The following is a 27,057-nucleotide window of genomic DNA, read 5'->3' on the forward strand; positions in this document are numbered from 1 at the left end:
CCATGGAGGACCCAGCAATTTCGACGTTGCGGGACGCGGATCGTCTACACGGCCCCTACTTCGACGTTGAACGTCGAAGTAGGGCGCTATTCCTATCTCCTCATGAGGTTAGCGACTTCGACGTCTCGCCGCCTAACGTCGAAGTTAACTTCGAAATAGCGCCCGACGCGTGTAGACGCGACGGGCGCTATTTCGAAGTTGGTGCCGCTACTTCGAAGTAGCGTGCACGTGTAGACGCAGCCCTGAGGTGACAAGTAACTTTCAACAGCTTTGAAACCCTATAGTCTACATATTTCTTAAACTGTTTCTCATACAAACATCTTACAATAAGCCCGAGCATCAGCCAGTTCTTAGTTCTCAGCAGAAACTGAAGTTGGATGAAATACTGAGAAGACAGCTGGATACAGGGGTAACGATACACGTCCTGGACATAACTGTGTCACAGAAGGCCAAAGAGATATCCTGGGCTGTCAATATGGACAAGAGGTCAGTTGTTGATTGTACAGCTAGATCTATGAAGGAGGGAGACATAATCCACAGGATTAGCATTTACACCACTCAGCTTTTGGTGAGAGCTGAATCTCTGTAGACTGAGATGGGAGGCACAAAACGGATCTTAAAGTGGCAAAGGTGTCTCACCAGCAGCCCTTTGGCAAATTGCTTTTATCGCATACCTTTGACTATCTTACCTGCCCTTTGCCTGCTAATCCATCTCCCCTAGGATTACTACTGATATTCCATACCTCTGCAATTGGTACTTGTTGCAAACAACCTGCCCCAGATATATGTCCTCCTTTCCCTCAAATGCTGATTTCATTTTCCCAAAATCACTAGTCTGAGTTGGAGAATGAACAACATTGATTGCCAGGCCAATAACTGGTTTACAAGTAGTATCTAGTGACCCATCAGGCTAGAAGCAGGAACTTCACCTCAAGACTCCTTTCTCCTGCCATACAGCACTCTGTTCCTTCCCTCTGGCTCTAGAATATTTAAGCTTTTGCAATTTCAGTTCTAACTCTCCCAACCAAGGCCTGTATTGGACTCACGGTACTTAGGAAACCTGATTTATTCTCTACAGTAAACTCTTCCACATCTGGCAGCCCCAGGACAGGGAGGTTGCCGGACGTTAAAATATTACAGATAATAGAGGAGGATCCCTTTGCTGCCAACTCTCCAACAGTGGGGATCACAGTGCAGCAGTGCTCTCTCCCCAATGCTCTTGGCAGCCCAGCTGCCGGAGCTCTGCCTCCATCCATGCAACCCACTCCACTCTCCCTGCTGGGGTTAAGCAGCTCCCAGTGGCTCAGGCCCTGGCCTGTGCTGCTACACAGGGCGGCAGGATCCCCGGGTTCTGGCCATCTGTCCTGCCAGCACCTTGCAGGGGTTCAGCATCCCCCAGCGACGCAGGGCCCAGCCTGTGCTGCTGCATGGGGGCAGGGGCTGGCATGCGGCAGAGGGGCACTCCCCCCGGTGGTTGCCGAGCAGCACTGGAGCCTCTGCAGCCCAGGACCAGGGAGGGATGGGGAGCTATGGATGCAGCGGCATTGTCTCAGCTCCCCATGCAGGTCACAGCACCAGCCCCTTCTTAAGAAGGGGAAGTGGCATTGACGCATGGACAGGATGGGATCCCTTCACTGCCTACAAGCAGTACAGCCCCCAGGAAGAAGAAACCCAGGTAGGGGTTGATTGAACACCGGTTAAAACAGAGTTTACTGTACTATATCCTCAACACCATGTCTGAGCACCTCACTATTGTTAAGGATTTATTAATCTCACAAGAGCCAAGAGGTAGGGAAGTATCATCATTTTATAGATGAGGGACATGAGATAGAGAAATTAAGCGATATGCACAACTTGCACAGAAACATCTGTGCCTGACACACTTTTTGAAACCAAGTCTCCCGTGTCCTACTCTAGGGCCCTATCCACTAAGCCATCTGTCTGACAGGAGAATGAATACAAGAAATCTTCTCACTGGAAAGCAAAATCCTTTCTCCATTGAAGGTTTGTCATCGACTTAAACGGGTCCAGGATTTTACCCATTCAGTAATTAATAATAAATAACCCTCAAACTTTCCAGGATTCATTTTCTGCAAGAAGCAGGGAATACACAGAACATCATGGTGTGGCATAAAGGTTTTGCCTGAACCTTGTCTGAAAGGACCTGTGTAATTCAAGCAGGCCTTCACCACTTGTGAAAAACATAGCTATCACAAAGTCATGCTGACCGCATTCACTCAAACAGGTCAGATTCTGCCCTGTTCTTCTCTCACCGAGGATGGCAGAGGGGTCAGAACAGTTAAGAAAAGTGCCAGCTTTTTTGAATGACCTAGGGATTTAAATTTGATTAAGAATCGCTGGGCTGACAATGAGAAGAAGTTAAAGATTTAGAGATGAAAGTGGAGGAGAAGGGGGAAAATACTGAGTAATCCAAATTCAGTTTCAAAGACAGTGTTATTTATTTAAAAGAAGTTATATACAACTAAAATCTAGCACCAGGCAGAAACATTAATGATGTACAGAAACAGCCAAGAACACATCTAAAAATCAACAGTAATAATTAATCTTTACATAACGGCTTATCTTTTCAAAGCATTTTACAAATACTAAAGAATTAAGCCTCAACATCCCTGTGAGGTAGGTAAGTACTATTAGTCCCATTTTACAGATGGGAGAACTCAGGCACAGATATATTGTGTGACTTGTTCAAGGTCACAGAGTCAGTCAGTGTCATAGCCAAGGGCTCCTGGCTTCTAGGCATCTGTGCACAGACTTAGAAAATTGAGTTTCTCTAAAAGCGTCCTTTTTGCCTTTCCATGTGCTCTGTAAGACTGCTGATCCTATTTCACAGTGATGCGGAAGTGTGGTTGACAAACGCTATTCATCAGAGTATCCATAGAAGAAGATCATACTGGGAAGTAACATTTTAATAGACATGTGCTGTGTGTCTGAAAGGTGTTTTGATTTGAAATAGACTTCTGTCCATCCATGCTCCCACACAGACTGAGTCACAAATGATGTTATTTTCATCAAGATGCCAGCAGCAGCCATCAGAAGGCAAAGAGACTCATCTGCAATTCTGACACAGTTCTCAGTAAGACAAAAGTGCTCTTTTTTCCCATTGCAGCTCCCTCTGCAAAACAGGAACGTCTCTTTCGGGAAGTTTCCCCTGAGAAAAGCTAATCTGGGTACAGCTGGCCTGCAAGAAAAGCAAGTGATGGGAGCAGAACTGTGGATTGGTTTGAAGATGCAGCCATGGGATGAGAGAAATCTGTCCACACTAGCACTTGGAAACAATGAAAATGTTCATATCCCATATGAAGTAGCCATCCACTGTGGTTAGGACAATAAACAGCATACACCACACCTCTTCGGGGATGGCTGGTCATCACATATGCATGCTGATGTGACCTCTCTCTGGCAGAATCTTCCCTGTTCATCTCTCACCGAAGAGACCAGAGTAGTCAGAACAGTTCGGAAAACTTTCAGTTCTCCTATGGGTCCTTTGAACAGAGCAGTCTCCTTAGCACCTCCTCTGTGGACTGAAATATAATAAAAGTCTAATAAAAGTGGAGGGTCTCGCACCTGGATACACAAGGGCCTCATCTCCACAATAAGGTGGCAGGGAACAAAGCAGCTCCATTCAGACTACGGTTAAAAACTCCGGAGCACCTTTTAACACTCTCACGATTTAACCCTTGCTAGTGTTCTCGAGTCTCAGCAGAGCCCCTTCTGACAACACAAGTCTCCCTGTGCCATCCAGCACTTAGGAGACCGCAGCTCCAATGGGGAGATGAAAGGCAAATAGTCCCTCCAGTCACTGTCTGGAGTCACTTTTATGACAACTCAATCTGAAGGTCCTCCCCATATTTTCGGATCAGCTTCCCATGATTGTGGTTGACCGACCACTGCTCTGGGAGATGCTTTGGCTGCATGGAGTCCAGAAAGTGCTGCCGCCAGCGCCTCTCAAGCTGCATGAGTGAGCGCAGCCCCCCTCTGGCGAAGCACTGCACCACCTTCAGCCCATGCGGCACGTAGCTCTCATTACAAACCCTGCCAAGAAACAAAGGGATCTGGTTTCACACAAGCCCATTACGGGACTCTCAGCCTTCCAACACGCCCCACACCACAAGGTGCCAGGCACTCTCTGATCCAAAGCACTTGGCAAACACAAAGCTAACCAGGCCGGCTGGACCTAGAGAGTTGTCTGTCTGACTGACTAATGCCCATGCCCTCAACAGAGTAATAACCCGACTAAGCAATAGGAAACATGTTGTAATCGATCAGCCTAATCTCACAAGTACAGAAGTGCAGGGGGGAACAGTGGGGCTCTCTGTACATGCAAGGAACCCTGTAGCACTCTGTTTGTAATGCACTATGTAAACACCAATTTAGCTAAACTCTGGTCCTGTTTTACAGGGAGATTAAAACAGGTGTTGTTTTTAAAACAGCTTGGAAAAAAGCGCAGGCATATCTATTACTTAGCTCTTCAAATGCAGCTGGGATTTTTGTAGCGTTTGCATTATTTATGTTTGAGGGATCTACAGCCTTGATTAGAAATCCTTTTCCGTAAATGAAATCTACAAATATACACATGCACATATGCAGATGACTGAAATGTTACACCCAGTCACTGGGCTCTTTGGTACCTGGTTTCCAGGCCTGCTGCTTCTTGGAGCATCTCTGATGTAATGATCTCTGTGTTAAAAAAGTCCTTTATGCCTTGCAGCAGCTCCTCCCTTCTGGTGTCAGGCAGGTCATCCGCATTCAGCAAAGCCCTGGCCCCTGACCGGACCTGTCTTCGTAGCGGGTCCTCCAGTAGGCGCACCCCTTCCTCAGAGCCAATGGGGGCACCAAACTCCTCGGCGAGCTGCTGCTTGAGATGATTGTCATAGTAATTGGAGATGGCATGGCAGGAAGTGCACAGCAGTAGTACGTCATGGGAGTTGTGGTCCTTCATCTGGATTGGGAAGTGTCTCCTGTACTCGTGAGGTACGATGTTCTTCCTGGGCAAGAAACGGCAACAGGCTTAACTAAGATTTCAGAGAGCTGCTGCCATTGACTACAAGTTACTTGCCCAGTAGAACCATGAAACTAAGTCTACACTGCCACTTCACTGCATTGCAACTTTCTGGCTCAGGGGTCTAACCCTTCCCTCCATCCCAAGCTCAACAACTGCTAGTGTAAACACTCCCAGCCTTGTTAGATACTCCCCTCACAGAGGTGGTTCACAAAAAGCACTGGGAGAGCGCCCTCCCAGAACTGGTGCTGTGGTCGTACTTTCAATTTCAAGCATTGCTGTGGGTAGGCTTTAATTTTAGAACCTTAGACAAAGCCCGATATAGAAAAGGAATTGTCCCAGAAGCTGGAACTTAGCCCAGGAATGTATCATGTTTTTGTAAAGACTGAAGGATAATCCTAATTATTTTTGTGTTGGGGGGCGAGGACGCATTTAAAGCTATTTTTAAAAATAAAAAGTCAGAAGAGTGCCTGTAAAGATCAGTTCTCTGTCTGTATGTCATGGCTAATCAGATAACTTTTGTGACAGACATACATACTTGCCTCCTACTTCTGTTACCCCGTAGAGACATCAACAGATTCTGTCCTGGCCAACGCATCATAAGAATTCCTAACAAAAGCCTCAACACTGCAAGTACTTATGCATATGTTTAACTATATTCATATGAGTAGTCCCATTAACGTCAAAAGGACTACTTGTGGGTGAAGTAAGGCAGATGTGTCAGTGCTTGCAGGACTGGGCCCATATCCAACAGCAGGAAAAAATTCTACTCTCTGCCACAATTGAGCATCCCCATAGGCCACAAAGGAATTGCACAGTTGTAAATAACTTCAATATATAGCCTACAGAATCTTTATTACACATGATAATGAACAAATAAGAAGTAGCCTGGCTTTACCTTCGGATCTCAACATAAGTCTCATAGGCAGGGCAATTAGAAAGAATTCTTTTAAAACATAGGTAAGTTTTCTCTGGAAACTACTGAAAGGCAATCATTAGGGAACACTTTGCAAGAATTCATAGACATTTGGACCCCGCTTTTAGATACATTTGGATAAAAACCCAAGAGTACTCAAAGAAACCAAACCTCCATCCCACCTAAACCCTCCCCACCTCTGTCCCTGTCTTCCCTCCTTTACGTAGTTATATGTCTTCTTCTGTTTTGCTTCTCTAACCTCCATTGCAGAATTCTACTGGAAATTCCATAAATCATGCAATATATTGAAACTTACATAAACTGTAATTACGATGTTGGTTTTTCCAGAACGCCGCCCCCCCCCCCAAAAAAACAACAAAAATTAATCACAGCCTACCACACAACCCAAAACAATAATAATAAAAAAACTGCCATTTTAGAAAGATTTTTCGGAGTTGATTCACAGGAAGACTATGTCTAGATTGCAAAGAACTGTCAGCAAAAGATATACAAATTGCACAATACATTTGTGTATCTTTCGCTGATAGTTCTTTCAGGAGAGGCTTTTCCGACATTTGACCCATCTACGTGGGGCCAAATGTTGGAAAAAACCCCTCTGCCAAGACATTCCTTCTTCCTCATGGAACAAGGTGTACAGGGATGCCAACAGAATGCTCCTGACCGGCAGACCTCTTCCGACAGATCTGCAGTCTGGATGTGCACTCTGTCAACAGAAGTTTTGAGTCATTTTAATATCAGAGTAACTCAAAAACATCTAATCTAAACTGTCATAGGTGGAATGTGAATGAGGACTTCAGGGCTGGAGTCAAATTTTAGAAAGTTATAAACAAGGTCAAAATCACGACTGAGTACATTTAGTAGACATACGGAGATTTTTATCGAGCTAAGGAAGCCCTGGGCTCTTACGTGACATCTGAAGGGTTGAAAAGAACTGGAATGCTCCCAGCTTAGCCTGGGCTGGGAGGGGCTGCAGGAGACAAAGACACCTGCTGGAAAAATTTGCAGCATATAGATTGTTCAAGCCTCCATAAGATCTTTCTAACACCCTTTCCCAGAAAACCTAGGAAGAAAGTACCTTGAACCTCACCAATAGAAGAAATCTAGAGCCAGACAGCCCAATGATCACACAAAGGTTTTAGATTCTCCCCACAGTTTCCGATGCATTTGGAAACTTTCATTTAAAAAGAAATATATCTGTCTTTGCCACAGCAGCACAGCTGTCTCACTGTGAAGTGATGTGCTGCTGGTCAGTTCATGTAGCCTTGCAGGACGCTCTTTCAGCTAAACAATAGCAGCTGCAAAGGCTAGAACTCACCCTCCTCCGCATCAATTACCTTTATCAATCTGCAGGTGTGTGTGACAGTCAGGGTCTGGGCACCAACAGGGAAAACAGATGGCTTACATCTCCAAAATGATCAGTTAAACCAAATTATTCCATATTGCATTATTGTGCTATAAAAGTATAATGAATAAGATCTCATAAAAGTTTGAAATGCTCTGAACTTGATGGTCATTATGAGATATGTATATAGACTGTGGTTATGGATCTACATACAGTTTCAACTATGCCTCACAGCAGTGGAGCTGAGCAGTGGCGCCAGGAGAAGCACCTCCCAAACCAGAAGTTTACATGGAACCAGCTTCAAGTAACGAAAATTGTCCAGCCCAAAAAAGACAAACGATGGGCCATTAGAGTTAACAGAAAGGCCCTGAGACATCCAGGCTATCAAGTCAAAAAGAAATTGCCTCATTTTGAATAAACAGGAGTCACCGCAGAAAAGAAAAGAAAAAGCCATACACAGGTGTGGGACTGAGGTATTTCTATCCAGAGTCATTGAGGGACAGAGGCTCTCCATGAAAACTGAATCCCTCCCCTAGCTGAGGAACTGTCTTACAGCAAGAAGTCATTTGTATTATAAATGGGATTTTATCTAATATGAAGGTAAAAGCCTGAGGTTGCACTTTCATGTTTATTTGCTGTTTAAGGGTTTGCTTTTCCTTCTTTGAATCTGTAGTTTTTCTACCAGATAAACCTCTTGTTGATTTTTACCCCAAGCAGCAATCTGGTGTCTGAGTTGTGTGGAGAATCCAGAGGCTGGTTTTACACTTTGTTGTGTGACAACACCAAAAAGTCTTCATGTCTTGTAATATAGGCAGATAGGAAGGATCTGGGGAGACTCAGAACTGTGAGAGTCAGGGTGAGAGCTTACGTTTGTGGGCTGGACACACTCGTCACAGATCTGATGCATGGCTGCATGGCACAAAAGCCCCTACAGTTAAAAGGCAGGCGGTGACAGAACCCCCTATGGTCTGGATTGTCACCAAAACATCAAAGAGTTTTACATTCTCCTTCACAGCGAAAAAAATTACGCTGAGGGATGGAGAAAGAGGCACGTGCAGCTCTAGGCTGGACTGCACTCTGTGTGTTTTTAAATATAGCTAATCCTCCATGGAATGTTAACAGGACCACACTTTACTGGAAGGAATATCAACCTGTCCCACATTAAAATTGTCCATAGACATATGGTCATCTCATGGCTGCAGCCTAACAAACATAAGCACACTGAATTCTACATAAGTATATCTGTGTCCAGTTTACCTCCCACTGATAAACAACACAGAATCCCTTATAATAGAACCTGAACTAGATCAGGGTCTGGGTCTTACTCTGCCAGATGTATTTTTAACTTTCTCCCCTGTGTAAAAAGCTTACCGTATGTAAGACTCTCTCTTGCCGCACACCACACACAAGTTCTCCTTGACTGTCAGATAGTAATCGACTTGGGACTCAGGACGTCCTGAGGGCTCGAACTGCAGCTTCACAACAAATGGATCTGTGCTTACCAGCTCTGGAAGGGTGGAGGCAGAAACGGAGGACTTAAAACAGCTGCAGATGAACTGCAAGTGGAAAACAAAAGGAACTATTCACAAAGTCAGGGGACGCATCCCGTTTATTGGTTCTCCCAACATCTCCAATAATTGGATTTAGGTTCACAAATGAGCACTTTCTCTAAAGTATCATTTCTCACCCAACAATCTCATGACAAAGAAAAGATTGCTTACCTAGATACAGACTAATATGATGACTGGCAAACATACCTCCAATGCCCTTGTCCAGATACCATTGGGCCTTTTTGCGATCGCAAGTACACAGAGGCTGTCCATCTGGTGCATGCAAGAAGCAGTTATCATACAGGGGAGATTTTCTGAGAAACAGGGTGACAATTAAAAAAAAATAAAAAGGATCCCAGAAACTGAGCTCCACATACCTACATATGTCAGGCTACATATACCTGGTATCCTTTAAGTCACACAAGTACGCACACTTCTAATCCTTAGCAACATGTGCCTATGGGTTAAGCACTGTACTAGCATTACCGTACATTACCATTACCGAAGCTGTTCTGGGAACAGCTATCAGCTGTGACAGATCAGTTTCCCAGATCCGCAGCCAAAACCCGTAAAGCTGGGAATGTTGAATCCTACATTGAAACTAACCCTGACAAAAGGCTTACATTTCGAATTAAACGTAAGCAACTCTCAGTCGTGAAAAGTAACCTGTGTGTTTAAAATCTGGTTTGGATACTCTCCGGTGGTTTCAGCAGTACAGGGAAGGCATATGCTTTCCAAATAACTTCCTTACTTCAACAGCACCCCTTCACAAATCTAAATGCCTGAGGAAGAAGATGTGCTGTATCTTCCAGCCAGGAGGCCCTGAGCAGAATCCTGGCAACAAAGCTAGATAATTTTTCAGGTGCAGGGATGTGGAGCTGCTGTACAAGTGCAAAGGCTTCTGATCCTTCCTCTACAATCTTGACTCCATTCACCTGCACCAGGGTGGTCACACCAGTAAGAACTCCCTGAGCTGAGAGGCCGCCACAAGAAACATAAGGCCTTGCACAATCTTCCTCCATTCAGTAAATCTCTGTAATGTTGCTATAGTGGGGAATGTGACAAAAATACTTCCACCCATAACATGACAAAAAAACATGGGGAGATGGGATTTGTTTGTTTTAAAGTTTCTCCCAGTCATAAGCAAAAATGGGATTTTTGTAGTTAAGACAACATTTTTTTAACTGGGCCAGCCAACATACAGGATACAGAAAATAAATGGAGAGGCGGATGTAATAGCTCAAAGGTGTCACGTGAATGATTTACGGATCAACAAAAAATTTCAAATTAAAACAGTCTCCTAGAAAGAGTCAATGGAAGAAACCTTTTGAATTGCATCTAATCTAATATTCCCTACAATATATTTTCCAGTACTTTGTCTTGCCTAGTTTTAAGTGTCTCTAATGAAGGGGCATCTTGACCCAAAAGAGAGATATATCAAATAGAGATGACAACCTGGATTGAGTTCAGAATTTTGTTGCAGCAGCTACTTAGTTTTTCCTAGGGGAGCAAGCCCTTCTCAGGCTGTTTGATGCTTACTGGAAATATAAAAACAAAAAAGCAGTCAAGTAGCACTTTAAAGACTAACAAAATAATTTATTAGGTGATCAAATTGTTTGTCTTTAAAGATTGTTGGTTTTTAAAGTGCTACTTGACTGCTTTTTTGTTTTGATAGAATACAGACTAACATGGCTACCTCCTTGTCACTAAGGAACTATAAGGTGATCACAGAAAGCTACAGAGAAAACTTTATGTACGTAACAAAACATAGTTATTTTTACTTTAATTATTTAATTATTGAATACTGATTAATCAGTTTTACTGGCACTACTAAATTACCTTCTCTGTAGCTAAACTGAGAATCTTAAAGGAGAGCATGAATGTTGAAATGTTTGTTTTTCCTTCTGATTTTCCTATGAGTGAAGTTTAACTGCCCATATTTATAGAATCTGACATAATCAAATTAAATATAAAATATAAAAACAGACATATCATATCCCCCTCGCTGGATTCAAATTAAGAAGGTTTATCTAATTTTCTTTAATATTAAAACTCTGTAAATAAAATAAAAATAGTTTCAGACAGATTCCAGTGTTACATAAAATTCAGGATTTGTCTGATCAGACCAGACCATTGGTTGAAGTCCTGTACTCCACTTCCAGCAACAGCGAAAAGCTGCTGCTTTTGAAGCAGAAGAAAACTTGTTTTTGCAGAATCCAAGGCTTCAATTGGATGGAAGCTACATGGTCTCAACACCTCTGATAGATGTGAGGTACCCCCACCCACTGAGGCAGCAGGGCTCTCAAGCTCTGTACTGCCATGGTTAGTGTGGCTACCCAGCAGCTCTCCATTGCCACAGAGGACACGGAAATCTCTGCAGCTCTCACAACTGCAGGGGCCAAGGTGACCTGGGAGCTCTGAATCCCCAAGCATATGGGCCTCCAGAACACTCAGCCATCCTGCAGCTGCCCCAGCCCCTTTCTATTTTAGCAAGGATATTTTTAGTTAGGGACAAGGCACAGACTCCTGTGAATTTTTCTTTATTGCCCATGATTTTTCCATGTCTACTTCTAAAAATAACCATGACAAAATCTTAGCCTTAGCCATTATCCATCCTGCCTGGCCAACTGTGAAGTGCTATATGTAGGTACAGGCCAGAATTCCTTCCTCTGTTCTGTGGCAGTCAAATTATATATGATTATATTTCTATTTTATAAACACAATGACAAATATCATATTGCTCTGAGGTGCGTTCAATGGGTTAAGACCTCTACAGCTTCATTTTGATCTTGAATTTTCTTTTGGGAAACATGTCTGACTCATTTCTTCTATCACTTATATCTTCTGTTTAACTTTCAGAGTTAGCTACTGAATACCATAGTGAGCAGAGCTGGAAGTACCAATCAAAATCCTGTCCTCACTAACGAAGTTAAGATGCACAAGCTCATGCAATTACCTGGCAGAATATCCCACACCCAGGGGCTTTCGCTTGTGTTTGCGTGGATCCTTCACCTGTTGATTTACTACAGACTGGACATTAGTTGAAGACTTCCGAGTCCTTGGTTTCTGGTGGGAATCCACCTCTCCATTTCCATTATCTCCTACGCTGCTCCTACATCTTCCTCTGAATGGGATATCTATCAAGCCCTGACATTTTCCTAATATCTTTTCCCAAGCAACAGCAGCATTTTCACCCCCAGATGCAGCAGGATTGGAGAAAAATCCCAGCAGATGGAGGAAGAGACCCATGGAAACCTGGGCATCCTTGGCAGCATAAGTGACCTGTGGAAAAGAGCCAGAACACCGTGTTACTGTGCAGAAGCAGGTTTAAACACCTTGTCAGGAATGGAGACAAGTTCCCACAAACACAGCAAAGGAGAAACATCACTTTGAGGTACAGAGGACCAGCCTTTATTTTACTTAGGAACTCACACAGAGTACTAGCACTGAGCAGTGAAGGGAGTGATCCAGAGCCTTTAAGCTCCCAACCTAGAACCACAGACCTTCCACTCCATTATATAATCTGAAACCCTCCAGTAGTCTGTCGTGTAACCAGTTGACTACAAAGGGAACCAGATAGAATTATATTGAAAATTCCTACAAAGTCAATTTAAGAAGAGGAGTGAAGAGAGACAAGCAGAGCACAAAAGAAAATACTAACATATGCTCACTGTAATCCTGTACGTTGTATGCCACTTAAGGGCTCGGGATACACCTTATCCCTACTTTGAAATAACTTATGCAAATTATGTAAGTTATTTCGAGGTAATTTATTTTGAACTTGGTTCTGGCTCCATGGCACCAAAGCTTGAAATAAGTGCCTATTTCGAACTTCTTGCTGCCCCTCCCACAATTAAGGGCAGCAGGAATGAAACACCATGCTCAAAATAGTACTGCTATTTCGAGCATGGTATTTGGCCACACAGTTTCTATTTCGGGATACAACTGTATCCCGAAATAGAAACCTCAGTGTAGCCTTAGCCAAGATGATCAACCTGACAGACTGATTTCAGAGGCAGACACCTAAAGATTTATAGTTAGCTCCCAGCTCTCAAAAAGCTCAATAATAATCTGCTCATTATAGGCTCCTGCCCAGTAAAGTTCTTGAGTACCTGCTTAACTTTACACAGGTGTGGTTCCATTCATGTCTACGGGACTACTCATGCTTAAAGTTGAGGAGGTGCTCAAGTGCTCTGCAGGATCAAGACGAGCATGCTCAGCACCTTCAAGGCTCAACCCTCAAACCAGACACAGATTACTCACAAAACCCTCACACACCAGCAGTCACCAGTTCCCTGGAGCTTCCCTATGAACAGAGACAATACTTGATACTTCAGTCCCCTTACATCCAAATATATCAACCAGCTTTCCAAAATCAAGCCTTGAAAGCTCACCCTCCATGAGACAAGAAATTATCCCCATTTAAGGAGCGGGAAACTTACGTTGAGAGAGAGATGAAGTACCTTGATCAAAGTCACACACCGAGCTTGGGGCAGAAGTGGAGAAGACCCCAGGTCTCTTGAATCCAAGTCTTACCTTTTAACCACAACACTATTTCTCCTCCCAGAAGAATGACTACAATCAGAAGACACACCTGGCCTTGAGTCAGCTCTTCTGCCTCCCAATTGCTGCAGCGCAGGTGAAGAGACTTGTCGAGTGGGTAGCTCAGGACATTCTCAGCTAGAGTTTTGAGGCTGAGCCCATTACACGGCAGATCTTTCCTTTGGTTTAATAAACAAAAGAAAATAAATGGATAAATACACCAATCGAGTCGAAAAATATTGGTATTCCCCACCCCAACCCAACTCTATTTGACCAAGAGGAACTACTGAAGTATGTAATTATATGGCATATGTGTCAATGACCACTACAGGAACAGGACACATGCTTGTCTGCATGCTTTACTGGCTAAGCTAGCATAGCTCTTACTTCCTTAGATCACTAGTTAGTTTTGGAGCAGATGATCTCAAGCACGAATGCTACTAATTCCCCCTTGAAGCTGTTTCAAATAATACTGATATTACATCAGTAGAGAATCTAAGAGCTTCTTGAGAGAAAGTGTGGGGATCCTTCCATCAACTCTCTGCCTCTGAATGAAAAGGAGAGATGCTCTACAATGATAGGCAAGTTTGCTGTATGAAATTGAAAAGCCACTTGATCAAATGGCCAGGAATGGCTACATTTTTGTTGGAAAATGAAAGATCCGGTCACTAATTTAGAGAAGAATCAGAAGATACACTTTCAAACTGCCCAATTAAAGACTCAAGGATTCCATACTCTCCAATACTCATGGTTGCTAAAAAAGTGGCACACCAACAAACCTATACCTCAACTCAGTTAGGCTATATCTACATTACCGCGGAAGTTCAATTGGCTGAGGGTCGATCTTCCTGGGTGTTGTTTTGCACATGTGCGACACGGCGCTTTCTGGGGTCAACTTTGACCCGTAACTCCTCGCGAGCTGCGAGGATTAAGGAAGGTCAATGGTACGAGCGCTCCTGTTGAGGCAGCCATGGAAGTCGATGGCTGAAAAGTCAATTTTGGCTATGCAACTGGTGTAGCTAAAATCACATATCAGCCACTGACTGCTATGTCTAGTGTAGATGTAGCCTTACATGAGGAAAAAAAAGGCTGAAGAATATTGCAATTGAGGAGTATTTCTATAGAAAATATTATAACCATTTCTTTAACATGAAACACCAGAAAATACTATCCTTAACATTTCCCTGAAGACAGAATTACTAAAGGAGAAAATTAAAGAGTTGATTAATTTTGTACACTTCTTAAGAAGTCGTATTACCAGATCATTCCACTCATCTACTGACTGATCATTTAACAGGAACTGAGGACAGAGCATATAGATAGCTGGTTTACATAGCACCTTGTCACGCATTGACTATTATAGACCACTGGGTTTAGAACACTGATAAGCCAAATTAATGACACCAAGGAGAAGCTATATTGCCATCTTGCAAGGAAGCCAATGAACCAACATAATTTGCATATATTTACATACCATCATAATTACAAGGCTAGAATTTGTTTGTGTGTGTATCCTTTCTTGACCTCTATCCAATGCACATCAATTTGCCCCCACATCTGAAAATCCATCCAGTGAAGTCAGTAGTAGGAGCTTTTGTAAGCCAAATCCATATAGGAAGATAGGGTCGGCAATGTTTGAAGTTTAACTTTGCTTTCGCTGGTCATGTAATCAGATGAACAGCTACATTGCTATGTTTATGTATCCGGTGTAAATGGCGACATCACTGTTTCAAATCCTGGGTGCTAGATGTGGAGCCAATCTGAGAAGGCTGTTCACCTGGTTACCAGTGTCTTCCATGGTCTGAGAGCCCTTAAATACCGAGGCCAGTTCTCTACTAAGCCAAAAGTTGATATAAGTTACGCTATTCCAGCTACAAGAATTCTTCTGGCCGTCCTCACAAAGAGAGAGTTTCTTCTTTCGACCTTGCTTACTCCTCAAGACAATGAGGAGTACCAGGGCCAACAGTAGAGCCCTGACAGTTTGATATAGCATGTCGCCAATACGCATGCTAAATCGAATCCAAGAAGATTGATTCACCCCGAACAAGCCAATCTTCTGGTACCTGTAGATATACCCCGAGAAAGGGTCCACAAGACTGCCAGAGAAGACAAAAATGAGTACTACACTTTAGAAAAGAGGTTCTCACACTGTGGTCTATGAGCTCAATTCAGCTTATCCGCAGATAGTTCCCTCTAAGGCAAATGCCCAGGCAGCTGCACACAAGGGAATGAGGAGCTATCCACCTAATTAGCGGAGCTATGCCTGCGTGGCTCCACTGTTTAGGTGCCTGGACCCTGGGGAAGACATACATATATGGTAAGGGGAGACCAGAGGGTAGATGCGAAGGGACAGTGAAGTGAGAAGAGAGGGTGGAAGGAATCTGCAACACACAGGGGTGTGGCAGGCAGAAAGAAGCAACTTCCTCCAGCTCTAGGCTGCGGTTGCAAGGAAGAAACCCCGCCTCTTTCTCAGCCCCAGCTCATTGGCTGCCAGACCGAGGGGACTGGAGGGGGAGGGAAAGAAGACCCTATCCCCCACCACCTTGTTCTCAGCACAGCTTAGTGGCTGCCATGCCAAAGGAGAGACACCACACATCCTTTCCACCCCCAGTTCGGTAGCTGCTGCCAAGGGGGAAGAGCTGGTTCTTCCCAAACTGCTGCTAAAACTTAACGGGAGTAACTTATCCAGACAAGTTTTTTTTTTTAATAAATATAGCACTTTTATCCACAGTGATTTACAACAGTTAGGTAAAGGGACAAGCAACTTTTGGAAAGATCAGTAAGTGCCAGCAATTTTCAAGTGGACCACCAAAAAAAAAAAAAAAAGAAAAAGTTTGAGAACCACTGCCAGAAAAGATGTAGTAAAAAAAAAAGTCTACTGTATATGAAGAAGAGGTCTGTTTCCCTTTCTGCCTCTTTTAGATCTTTGTCTTAATCATTAAGGCTATGCCTACAGTAGCCCCCCTCCTTTCGAAAGGGGGATGCTAATGAGGTGCTGCAATGAATATGCAGTGCCTCATTAGCATAATGACAGCCACGACACTTCAAAAGTGATGCTTTCAATCACATGCAGGTAGTCTACATGCGGTCCTTTTCGAAAGGACCCCACACACTTGAAAATCCCCCTGTTCCTATTTGATTACAGGAATAAGGGGATTTCGAAGCGCGTGGGGTCCTTTCGAAAAGGACCCTATGCAGATGAGCGGGATGTGATCAAAAGCGGCAATTTCAAAGGGCCGTGGCTGCCATTATGCTAATGAGCTGCTGAATATTCATTAGCATATACCGAAGTGTCTCATTAGCATTCCCCTTTTGAAAGGGGGGGGCTAGTGTAGACGTAGCCCAAGAGTTTCTTACAATTCAATCCTAGTTTAGTTTCATATTGTGAGCCACTGAGTAGAAGTTTCTATATACACACAGATCCAGACTAACACGGCTACCCCTCCGATACCACACACATACACACTCTCACTCTCTCTCTCTCTGCTTGGGAATATTAGCTGAACTCCTCATAGATGCCCTTGTTACAAAAACCACCACCACAATTGGCGCTTCTTGACTTTCATACTGACTGCCTCAACACATAGCACAAGGACTGAAGAGGTTATAGAGACTCTGTCCTCTTGGCTCTGGAAGAGCTGGTCTCCCTGGTTCACACTGCACAGGCGGAGGAGGAGGGGGGCAAGAGAAGGCTTCCACTGGTGTTACCCAGACTACAGCTGTTCTGAGGACAAATCCAGGACTACCAATGCGGTACCCTTATCAACACTAGTATTCCCTGCAAGCTGAGCACATGGGCAACCACCCAGGAGAGATTCAGGCACCACCCAGCTGATTAGCAGAGTGCCCACAGCCAGCAGCATGTGTTCTACTGGTGGTGCACATAAACGTATGCCTTGGTACACACGACACAGTTTATTCTGCACATGGATGGAAAAAACAGAGGGACCCTTGATCAGCACCAAATTCATTTTTAAAATCTCCAATTAAAATTGTACACAAGTCAGAGCAACTGACAGCATTGCCAGGCACCTAGGCAAGGTGTGTGTGTTGGGGGTAGAGGGGGAGACAGACGCTGGGCTCCTGGAAGATGTAGGGTTGGGGCACAGCTGCGGCTAGTCTCCCTCAGCCAGCCTTTCAAGCCCAGCCCATGCCATCCAGGGCTCCAACGGCCATTTGAAGGAGCCAGGGCCCCAGACACTGCCACCACAGCAGCGGCCACGAGCCCCTGGCCCTTTTAAATCTCCAGGTCACCAGCCTCTTTTGCCCTCTCCCCTCTCTCTGACCCCATCAAAAGTCCTCCAGCAAGTAAGCTGTGGTTGTCTATGGATACACACCTCAGTCTCATGGCTAAGTACCGCAGGTCCATGCTCCCTTTGACTGCCAGGCCATAGTCTTGAAGCAGTTTGCAAGAATCTTCCCAACATCCAACCCCAACTTTTAATATAGTGCTATCTGCCAAGATGTCCAGTAAAGTCTTTGGAACAGTCTGTCCACCGCTGACCAACCTGGGTAATCGAACAAGAACGCAAAAGCCACTGAAAGAAGCCATCTGTAAGAGGGACACGGGACTGGCCTTTCCATCCACTGACACCTGAAACCAAAGAACCAAACACCACTGGTGTTAGACTATTAGCATCAGGGCACAGAACAAAGCACAGCAGAATCACAGGCATCATAGACAAAATTGACCTATTAAGTGATCTAGTCTATTGCAGCATTACGCCACAGTATATTGTCTAGTGCATTGTCAAGTCTAATTCTAAGATACTCAAACAATGTAGCTTCCCCCACTTTCCTTGGGTGACTATTTCACAGTCCAACAGATTCGATCAGTCTTCTCCCCACACCCCACCATCCATTAGTTATGCATTGTGGGTGAAATTCACCCTTCAAAAGTGGGCCATTCCAAGGTCTAGACATCACTTGAACCCCACCAAAAGCCAGGTTTGAATGCTGAAACAGGTCTTCAGCTGGCCCTCTTCTTGGAATGGCACCATCTGTCAGGTTAGGTCCAATATTTTACATATACACATTTATAAATAGCTGTGATGTCTCCTCTTTGAGTTGATTTTAATCAGTAAAGTTTTAAAAATATATTATATAAACTCCTAAATTACCTCGAAAGAAACACTGTACAAATCTATCTATCTATAGCTTAGACACAGAGATATAGCCGTGTTAGTCTGTATTCTATCAAAACACAAAAGTAGTCAACGAGCACTTTAAAGACTAACAAAATAATTTATTAGGTGATGAGCTTTCGTGGGACATGTATCTGTCTGAGAGTCCATCTGACTGCAAGTCTGTTTGTTCAAAAACTCCTAAGTGTAAGAGCTAGGATCACCAAATGTGGTAGGCTGTTTTCTCTTATTCCAACTCATAAGCAAGGTCCTGGTTTGGTTGTGCCAGGAAAATAGGATGTGCCTGGAATCCAACTGTCTTTCATAACATGGAAGGGAGGGGTGGAGAGGAGGGATGCTATACTGCAGAGTGACTGCTGTGAACAGCCACATCAGGAAAGGACTAGCCAGCTGAGGACAGGGCTTGCCACCTTGCCAGTTACTGGCCCAGGTAAATGGTCTCTCTGCCCCAAACGCTCTCCTCTCCAGGCCTCGGCCACAGCAGTGGAGGGAAGCCCCGCTAGCCCCACTGCTGAGGCTGCTCTTGCCTCCTCACCCCGCCAAGAGCACTGCCAGGCGAACCACAGTGCAGCCCTGACCCCTCCCAGAAGCCAAAACCCCCTCCCTACACTGAGCACTACCCAGCATGCACATCTCTCACCTTCTGCCCCCTAGGCCAGGAAGGCATTCACAGAGCCCAGACCTCCTCTGGCAACGCTGAGTAAGTGTTTTAGTATATAATATTTAGCCAGTCAAAAAGAGTTACAGTTCCACCAAAGGCATATTTTAGAATTATTCCAGAAGTTTAACAAATCATTATCTCAGACTTCAGATCAATACCCAGTCAATTTTAGTTTTTATTAAAATCAAAATCATTAGACCCTTACTGGTTCCCTAATTCCTTGCACAGGTAATTTTAACAGTCATTTCTGACACGTCCATTCTGCAAAGCAGTTACTTAAGCAAGAAATATTCAGAGTTTCATAACTTCTATGCCTTTGCCATAGGAGGCTGGAAAAGATTTTCCTTGATCACTTACCCACTCACAGTCAATCCCAAGCACTGGCCACATCTGCAGCTCCTCCTTCAGTAATGGTTCCACTTGATCCCACTCCACTGCGTCTGAAACTATCACTACGTCTGCACCAAGGATCTTCTCCACCCGGGAAACGGTTGGAGAACTGACACCTGAATGCAACTGCTTCTCCTCCACTTCCCTCAGTTCCTCATCATCTTGCCTTCTCTGAGCTCCAACTTGGTTACCATCACAGCAGGCCCTTTCTTTCCGACGCTGACTTACTTTCCACAAAACCAGACCTCCTACTGCAATGCCCAACAAGGTGGCTACAGAAACTGTCACTGCTGTTTGCTTGTGCATTTTTCATCCTCCTCCACTTCATCCACTCAAAATGGCATTGCAGAATTTTCTCATAGCCTGCAAGGAAAAAAGAGAGGCAGGTGAAGGATAGTACTTATTCAAAAGTTCTTTAATCTAAAATTTAAAAAAAGCCAAACTGCCTCTACTCAGAGAAAGATCTAAGTACAGCTCAGGATCGTAAAGCAAAATAGACTCTGTAAAGATACCAGATTCTATTCAGGATCAGTAAATCAAACTCCGCCATGAAGCCTCTGGGAGTTCCATGCCAGTTCCAAGCCTGAAAAAAAGGAGGAGTGTTGGTCAGATGAGTGACGATGTGCTGACCGTGAAACAACAATATGAATGAAATCTGATGCCAGTACAACAAAATGATGAAAGATGCTCGCTTGGATGTCGCCCGGATAAACAAGGTCCACGACACCAATCAAGTGATCGGAGGTTGGGTTGATATATTGGCTACTGAAAGAAAATTTACAACTAACACATATGTTATCAATTGGAACCGGAATGTCCGAACGCTGTGGACAACTGGAAAATTACAGCGGCTTCGGAAGGAGATGGAGAGATACCGATGCAATATACTTGGACTGACAGAGATGTGTTGGATGTCATTCGGAGAGATGTGTGGTTGCAAAGTCATTTGGCCAGGGAACAAAACAAAGCATGAGGCTGGAGTCAGATTCCTTCTTAGCAAACGAGCTAGAGGAACACTGCTAGGATACAAACTGTTGAATGCAAAAATCATAGTGGCGAGATTCAAAGCAAAACCATTCAACATCTCGGTCATTCAGGCATATGCACCCAAGTCAAATAGTATGGAGGAACAGATTGAGCTGTTCTATGAAGACTTGACAAAGACACTGGAGGAGATACCAAAGAGATGTGTTGATCATTGGAGGAGATTGGAACACAAATGTTGGAAAAGATAAAGAAGGTCAAGAGAGAGTCATGGGAACGTTTGAATATGGAGAGAGAAACAAACGAGGTGAGAAATTACTAGATTTTGCTATGGAGCATGAGAGAGTGATCTCCAAAATGAGATTCCAACAAAAGGACTATAGGACGTAGACATGGTGATCGAATGATGGGAAGTCCAAGAACATGACATGATTTTGATAGGAAGAAGATGGGTAACATCAGGACAGAAGTGCCAAACTTTCCAAGGAGCAGATATAGACTTGAACTACAGTCTAGTGATCGCAAACATCAAGATAAAACTCAAAAGAAAGCATTAAGACACAGTTTAAGAAAAGAAGAGACATAGCAAGGCTTGGAGAGGAAGAAACAGGGAGTGAATATAGGGCAGCACCTGAAGAGAAGATTAGGAATGCAGGCATAGAGAATGAGAGTCGAAGGGAAAGCCACAGTGAAAAAAGAGGCAACTGAGCAGACTGTTCCAGAACAAGAGAAGATCAATAACAAGTGGATTACACAGGAGACACTGAAGTTGGTCCAAGAGAAGAGAGCATAAGATCAGAAGGGATGTTTCCGAGAGAGTGGAACAACAATAAAGGGCGAAATGCAATGAGATAAGGAAAGCGGCAAGAAAGGATAAGGTGAAATGGTTAGAGGAGCAGTATGAAGATTTAGAGAGGTATTACGGTGAATGTAAGACCAGGGAAGTGTATAAAATGATTAAGAATATTAACAGGAAGTGGCAGCCAAAGCAGATGGAGATCAAAAATGAAAATGAAGAGGTGCTCATGAGCAAGGAGAAGATTGTGCAGCGACGGATGAGATATTGCACTGGATTTCTATAAAGCACAGTTGGACCTGAGTGTCTCAGAGAGACTGATCAAAGAACTGAAAAAGATATATCCACTGAGCACTGACAGCAAGACTGATATTTCGAAGGAGGAAGTAGAAAGAGCAGTGAAGCAACTAAACAACAACAAGAACCCTGGAAATGATAAGATCACAGGAGAGATGATCAAATATGACGGAGAAAGTATGATTCAGGAAATACACCAACTATGTAATGTAGCATGGAAAGAAGGGAAGGCACTGAAGGAATGGACAAGATCCGTGCTAGTGACAATATACAAGAAAGCTAGTGCACTGGAGTGCAAGAACTACAGAACGATTGCCCTAACATGTCATCTAGGTAAGGTGCTGATGACTGATAGATTAATATCGCAGATAGAAGAACATATAGCAGATGAGCAAGCAGGGTTCAGAAAAGACAGAAGTATCTTACAGCAGATATTGGCACTAAGACTGATAGCGGAGAAAGCTCGACGAAAGAACAAAAACTTGCTTCATTGATTTTCAAAAGACATTTGACAATATTGATCAGAAAGTGACTTGGGCAGTGTTGGAGTCATATGGAGTGGATAGCAGACTGATAATAGTTGTTGAAGGATATCAGTGATAATGTGGAGGCAGCAGTGAGAACATGCGGGGAGTTGGGAAGTTGGTTTAAAACAAGTAGAGGTACGAGACAAGGAGATCCAATATCGCCAAGTATCGCTATCGCACATCTGGAGAGAGCGATGGACACAATCAAGGAAGAGGTAGAAGGGGTATCTGTGCACGGGAAAAGAATTAACAATTTGAGGTTTGCAGATGATATAGTTATCATTGAGAAAGCTAGCAAAAATGATGCAGGTGTTAAACGAAGAAGGGAAGCAGTATGGACTGATTATGAACATCAATAAAACAAAAACGATGGTATTTGGAGATAAGGAAATAGGAAGGAAGATTAGTGTTGATGGTACTGAACTAGAAAATGTAGAGAACTTTGCATATCTGGGGAGCAACATAACATATGATCTAGACTGTAAGAAGGAAATAGCAACTAGAATAGCAAAAGCAAGAGCAAGTTTGAAAGCCCTGGATAAGATCTGGAAAAACAAAGCAATTACCTTAAGAATGAAGCTGAGCGTCTTGAAAACATGTGTATTCATCAGCATGTTGTATGGATGTGAGACATGGGTGATAACGAAAGATTTGAAAAGAAGAATATTGGTGTTCGAAAGGAGTTGTTATAGAAAGATTCTGAGAATAGGATGGATGCAGAAGGTCACCAGTGGGGAATTATATAAGAACATACAACCAAAAGAGAACCTACTGCAGAGGGTTATAAAACGGAAGCCACAATTGTTTGGACATATTTGCAGAATGAATGACAAATGAAAAATCAAGACCCTAATATCTGGCATAATGGATGGTTCGAATAGGAGAGGCAGACCCCACAGAGAATGGATAAATGATATAGCAGATTGGTGCGGAGCTAGTCTACAGAAACTAAGCCACTCTGCACTGGAAGGGAAAAATGGAAGAAAACAGTGAGAGAGGGATCAGACACCAATGGGCACTGAGTCTACGGTTATTGATGATGATGATGATGGTGGGGGGTTCAGAGGAGGATTTAAAGAGGGGGCGGTGTTTCAGTAAAGGGAAGGGCCAGAGCTGACAAGGTCTATTCAGTCAGGGTGGAAATGGCCCATTACTGGTAGTATATATCAAGAGAGGAGAAAACAAGTTAGACCAGTGAGGGGGGATGTGGCCCATTGTCAGATCATAATGTGGAGTTGTGAACACCAAGAGCAGAGAAACTGCTCTCATAAGGGGCCAGCCACTCCCAGTCTCTCTTTAATCCTTGGTTGATGGAGTCAAACTTGCAAATGAATTGCAGCTCAGGAGATTTCTCTCTCCATTTTATTTTTGAAATTTTTTTGTTGTAGGACTGCTACTTTTAAATCTGTTATTGAATGTCCAGGGAGACTGAAGTATTCTCCTACAGGTTTTTGTATGTTACCATTCCTGATGTCTGATTTATGTCCATTTATTCTTTTACGTAGAGACTGTCCAGTTTGGCCAATGTAAATTGCAGTGGGGCATTGCTGGCATATATTATATTACTAGATATGCAGATGAAAGAGCCCCAGTGGTGTGGTTGATGTTAGGTCCTGTGATATCACTGGTGAAGATATGTGAGCAGAGTTGGCTGCGAGGTTTGTTGCAGGGGTTGGTTCCAGAATTAATGTGTTGTGGTCTATAGTTGCTAGTGAGAATTTGTTTAAGGTTGGCAGGCTGTCTCTAGGCGAGGACAGGCCTGCCTTCCAAGCTCTGTGAGAGTGAAGGATCATTGTCCAGGATGGGTTGCAGATCACTGATGATGCGTTGGAGAGGCTTTAGCTGGGGGCTGTATGTGATGGCCAGTAGTGTTCTCTTGTTTTCCTTGTGAGGCCCGTCTTGTAGCAGATGGCTTCTGGGTACATGTCTGGCTCTGTCAATCTGTTTCTTCACTTCCTTAGGTGGGTATTGTAGTTTGAGGAAAGCTTGGTAAAGGTCTTGTAGATATTTGTCTCTATCTGATGGATCGGAGCAAATACGATTGTACCTTAGTGCCTGGTTGTATACAGTGGATCATGTAGTGTGCCCTGGATCGAAGCTGGAGACATGTAGCTAAGCATAGCTGTCTGTGGGTTTTCGGTATAGGGTGGTACTTATGTGACCATCACTTATTTGCACAGTAGTGTCCAGGAAGTGGATCTCTTCTGTGAACTGGTCCAGGCGAAGGCCAATGGTGGGGTGGAAAATGTTGAAATCACAGTGGAACTCTTCAAGAGCTTCCTTCCCATGGGTCCTGATGATGAAGATGTCATCAATGTAGCACAGGTAGAGAAAGGGCACTAGGGGACAAGAACCATAAAAATGTTGGCACACTGTGGGACCATACAAGTGCCCATAGCAGTGCCACTGATTTGAAGGTATAAATTGTCCTCAAATCTGAAATAGTTGTGGGTGAGGACAAAGTCACAACGTTCTGCCATCATTTGTGCCTCGGTCTCATCAGGGATAATGTTCCTAACAGCATGAAGTCCATCTTCATGCAGGATATTGGTGTAAAGGGCCTCTACATCCATGGTGGCCAGGATGGTGTTTTCAGGAAGGTCACCAACGAACTGTAGTTTCCTAAGGAAGTCGGTGGTATCTCAAAGAAAACGGGGAGTGCTGGTTGCATAGGGTCTGAGTAGAAAGTCCACATATGCAGACAGTCCCTTAGTGAGAATGCCAACACCTGAGATGATGGGGCGTCCAGGATTCTCAGGTGTCAGAGGGGTAGCTGTGTTAGTCTGAATCTGTAGCTGCTACAGGATTCTCAGGTTTATGGATCTTGGGTAGAAAGTAGAATAAACCTAGTCTGGGTTCAAGGGGTGTGTCTGTGTAGATTTGTTCCTGTGTTTTCATAGGGAGGGTCTTGAGCAGATGCTGTCATTTCTTTGTGTATTCCTCAGTGGGATCCTGGGATAGTGGCTTGTAGAATGTCGTATTGGAGAGTTGCCTGGCAACCTCCTTTCGGTAGTCTGTCCTATTCATGATGGCAACAGCACCTCCTTTGTCAGCCTCTTGGATGACAATGTCAGAGTTGTTTCTGAGGCTGTTGATGGGACTGCGTTCTGCATGGCTGAGGTTATGGGGTAAGCGATGCCGCTTTTCCACAATTTCTGCCTGTGTGCATCAGCAGAAGCATTCTATGTATAGGTCCAGTTTGCCATTTCAACCATCGGGGGAGTCCATGAGGAATTCTTTTTTTTGTACTGTAGGTAGAAGGGTACCTGTGGGTCAGTGCGCTGTTCAGTGTTGTGTTGAAAGTATTCCTTGAGTCGGAGACGGCAAAAGTAGGCTTCCAGATCCCCACGGAGCTGTATCAAGTTTATGAGGGGTTGGGGGGGGGCAAAAAGAGAGTCCCTGAGAAAGGGGAGATCCTTCTGCCGGGTTGTGTGTGTAGTTGGATAGATTGACAATATTGGTGGGTGAGTTAAGGGTACCACTATTGACATTTAAAGCCCCAACACAACTCTCTATGTTATCACCCATTAAAATAATTGGGACAGTTCACACCTTTGACCTGTTTTTAAAAACAATTGGGAGGTCTCTACACAACCTCTTCACAGGCAGGACTGTGCCCCACACTTGGGTAAGTGCTACCACAATGTACGCATTTGGGGAACATCTATTTATACTTTCCCAGAGAAAGTATGCCCGTGAAAAGTAGCAGAGAGGTAGCCAAGTTAGTCTGTATCTTCAAAAACAAGAAGTCCTGTGGCACCCTACAGACTAACAGATATGTTGGAGCATAAAATTTCATGGGCAAAGATCCACTTCGTCAGATGCATGATGTGGTCTTTGCCCACAAAAGCTTATGCTCCAAAATATCTGTTAGTCTATAAAGCGCCACAGGACTTCTTCTTGTTTGTGAAAAGTAGGTCTATGACCTCCTAGAGCAGTTTTCCCCCGATTCCTAAAAGTCTTCTGCTAGGGACCCAAGCCCAGGTGTACACTAGGAAATTAGGTCAGCTTAAACTACAGCAGGCAGGGGGAGGAGAAAAATCCACACTTCTGGGCAGCGCTGTTGGGGCAGCCTACGTCCCATGGAGACAGTGCACGCAGCCCGATCCTGCAAGCCGCGCTAAACAGAGAAGAGCCAGGCAGCACCAGTGGGACCCGCACAGGTCAGGCCACACGCTCCAGAGCCGGGGAGGCGCTGAGGGCACCAGCAGGGCACGAGCAACCCGAGACACCGCGCAGGCTGTCCTACCCACCAAGCCCGAGGCAGCCACAGGCCAGCCCGGCACTGCCACAGCGCCGCCCCGGGAGCAAGGAGAACCCCAGGGGGATTCCTGGGACAATGGCACAGCTAGGATGGCGGGCCGCGGTAAAAGGCCCCATCGCCGGCCAGGCGCGGCAGGGATGCAACAGCCCGTCCAGGCAGCCGCGCGCGCGCGTGGAATCTCGCGCTCACCTCACCCGCCTGCCCCAGGTTCCCGCTGGCTTCTCTCCCGCAACCGGAACCTACCGCGCAGCAGCCCACACAGCCGGCTGCAGCGACGGACATTTCCGGGAAGCGCACACCTGGAACCGCCCCCTCTCACAGGCACTTCCGGTCTTCTGCTCCTAAGGGGAGGAGCTTACCGTGCAGCCCGGCGTCTTCCGCATTTGTGGGTGCTGCCATCTTGTACGGCAAGCGGATTCTGTATGGGTAGGGCTGCGGGCAGTCCAGCTGCCCTCGGGGTGGCGTGTTTAACGCCCATTGTGTGATTACATAAGACGGTCAAAGCTCCGGCCGTGCACCTGTTATCGCACAACGAGATAAACTTTCTAGTTGATGCTGGGGAGCAGCCTGTGATATGCTGGTACCAACAGTTTGGGGGAAGCA

The 27,057-nt window shown here is 44.6% G+C and overlaps 1 protein-coding gene across 2 annotated transcripts; it reads right to left on the reverse strand.

Moving 5' to 3' along the window:
* Window positions 1–2,466: 2,466 nt before the first annotated feature.
* EXD2 (exonuclease 3'-5' domain containing 2) lies at window positions 2,467–26,699 on the reverse strand. 2 transcript variants are annotated; one of them, XM_074998878.1, is made up of 10 exons: window positions 26,644–26,684; window positions 20,099–20,169; window positions 19,554–19,949; window positions 17,729–17,985; window positions 13,444–13,570; window positions 11,806–12,131; window positions 9,057–9,163; window positions 8,671–8,806; window positions 4,650–5,006; window positions 2,467–4,053 (listed from the first exon to the last, which is right to left on the reverse strand). In XM_074998878.1, the coding sequence occupies exons 3-10, from the start codon at window positions 19,890–19,892 to the stop codon at window positions 3,837–3,839; spliced, it is 1,866 nt and encodes a 621-aa protein (XP_074854979.1). In that variant the 5' UTR covers window positions 19,893–19,949; window positions 20,099–20,169; window positions 26,644–26,684; the 3' UTR covers window positions 2,467–3,836. The 2 variants fall into 2 exon arrangements, with proteins under 2 accessions (XP_074854979.1, XP_074854978.1); XM_074998877.1 differs by lacking the exon at window positions 20,099–20,169 and having other exon boundaries at window positions 26,644–26,699.
* Window positions 26,700–27,057: the final 358 nt, after the last annotated feature.

This window comes from Carettochelys insculpta, chromosome 6, assembly GCF_033958435.1.
Source record: "Carettochelys insculpta isolate YL-2023 chromosome 6, ASM3395843v1, whole genome shotgun sequence".
Classification (NCBI taxonomy): domain Eukaryota; kingdom Metazoa; phylum Chordata; order Testudines; family Carettochelyidae; genus Carettochelys; species Carettochelys insculpta.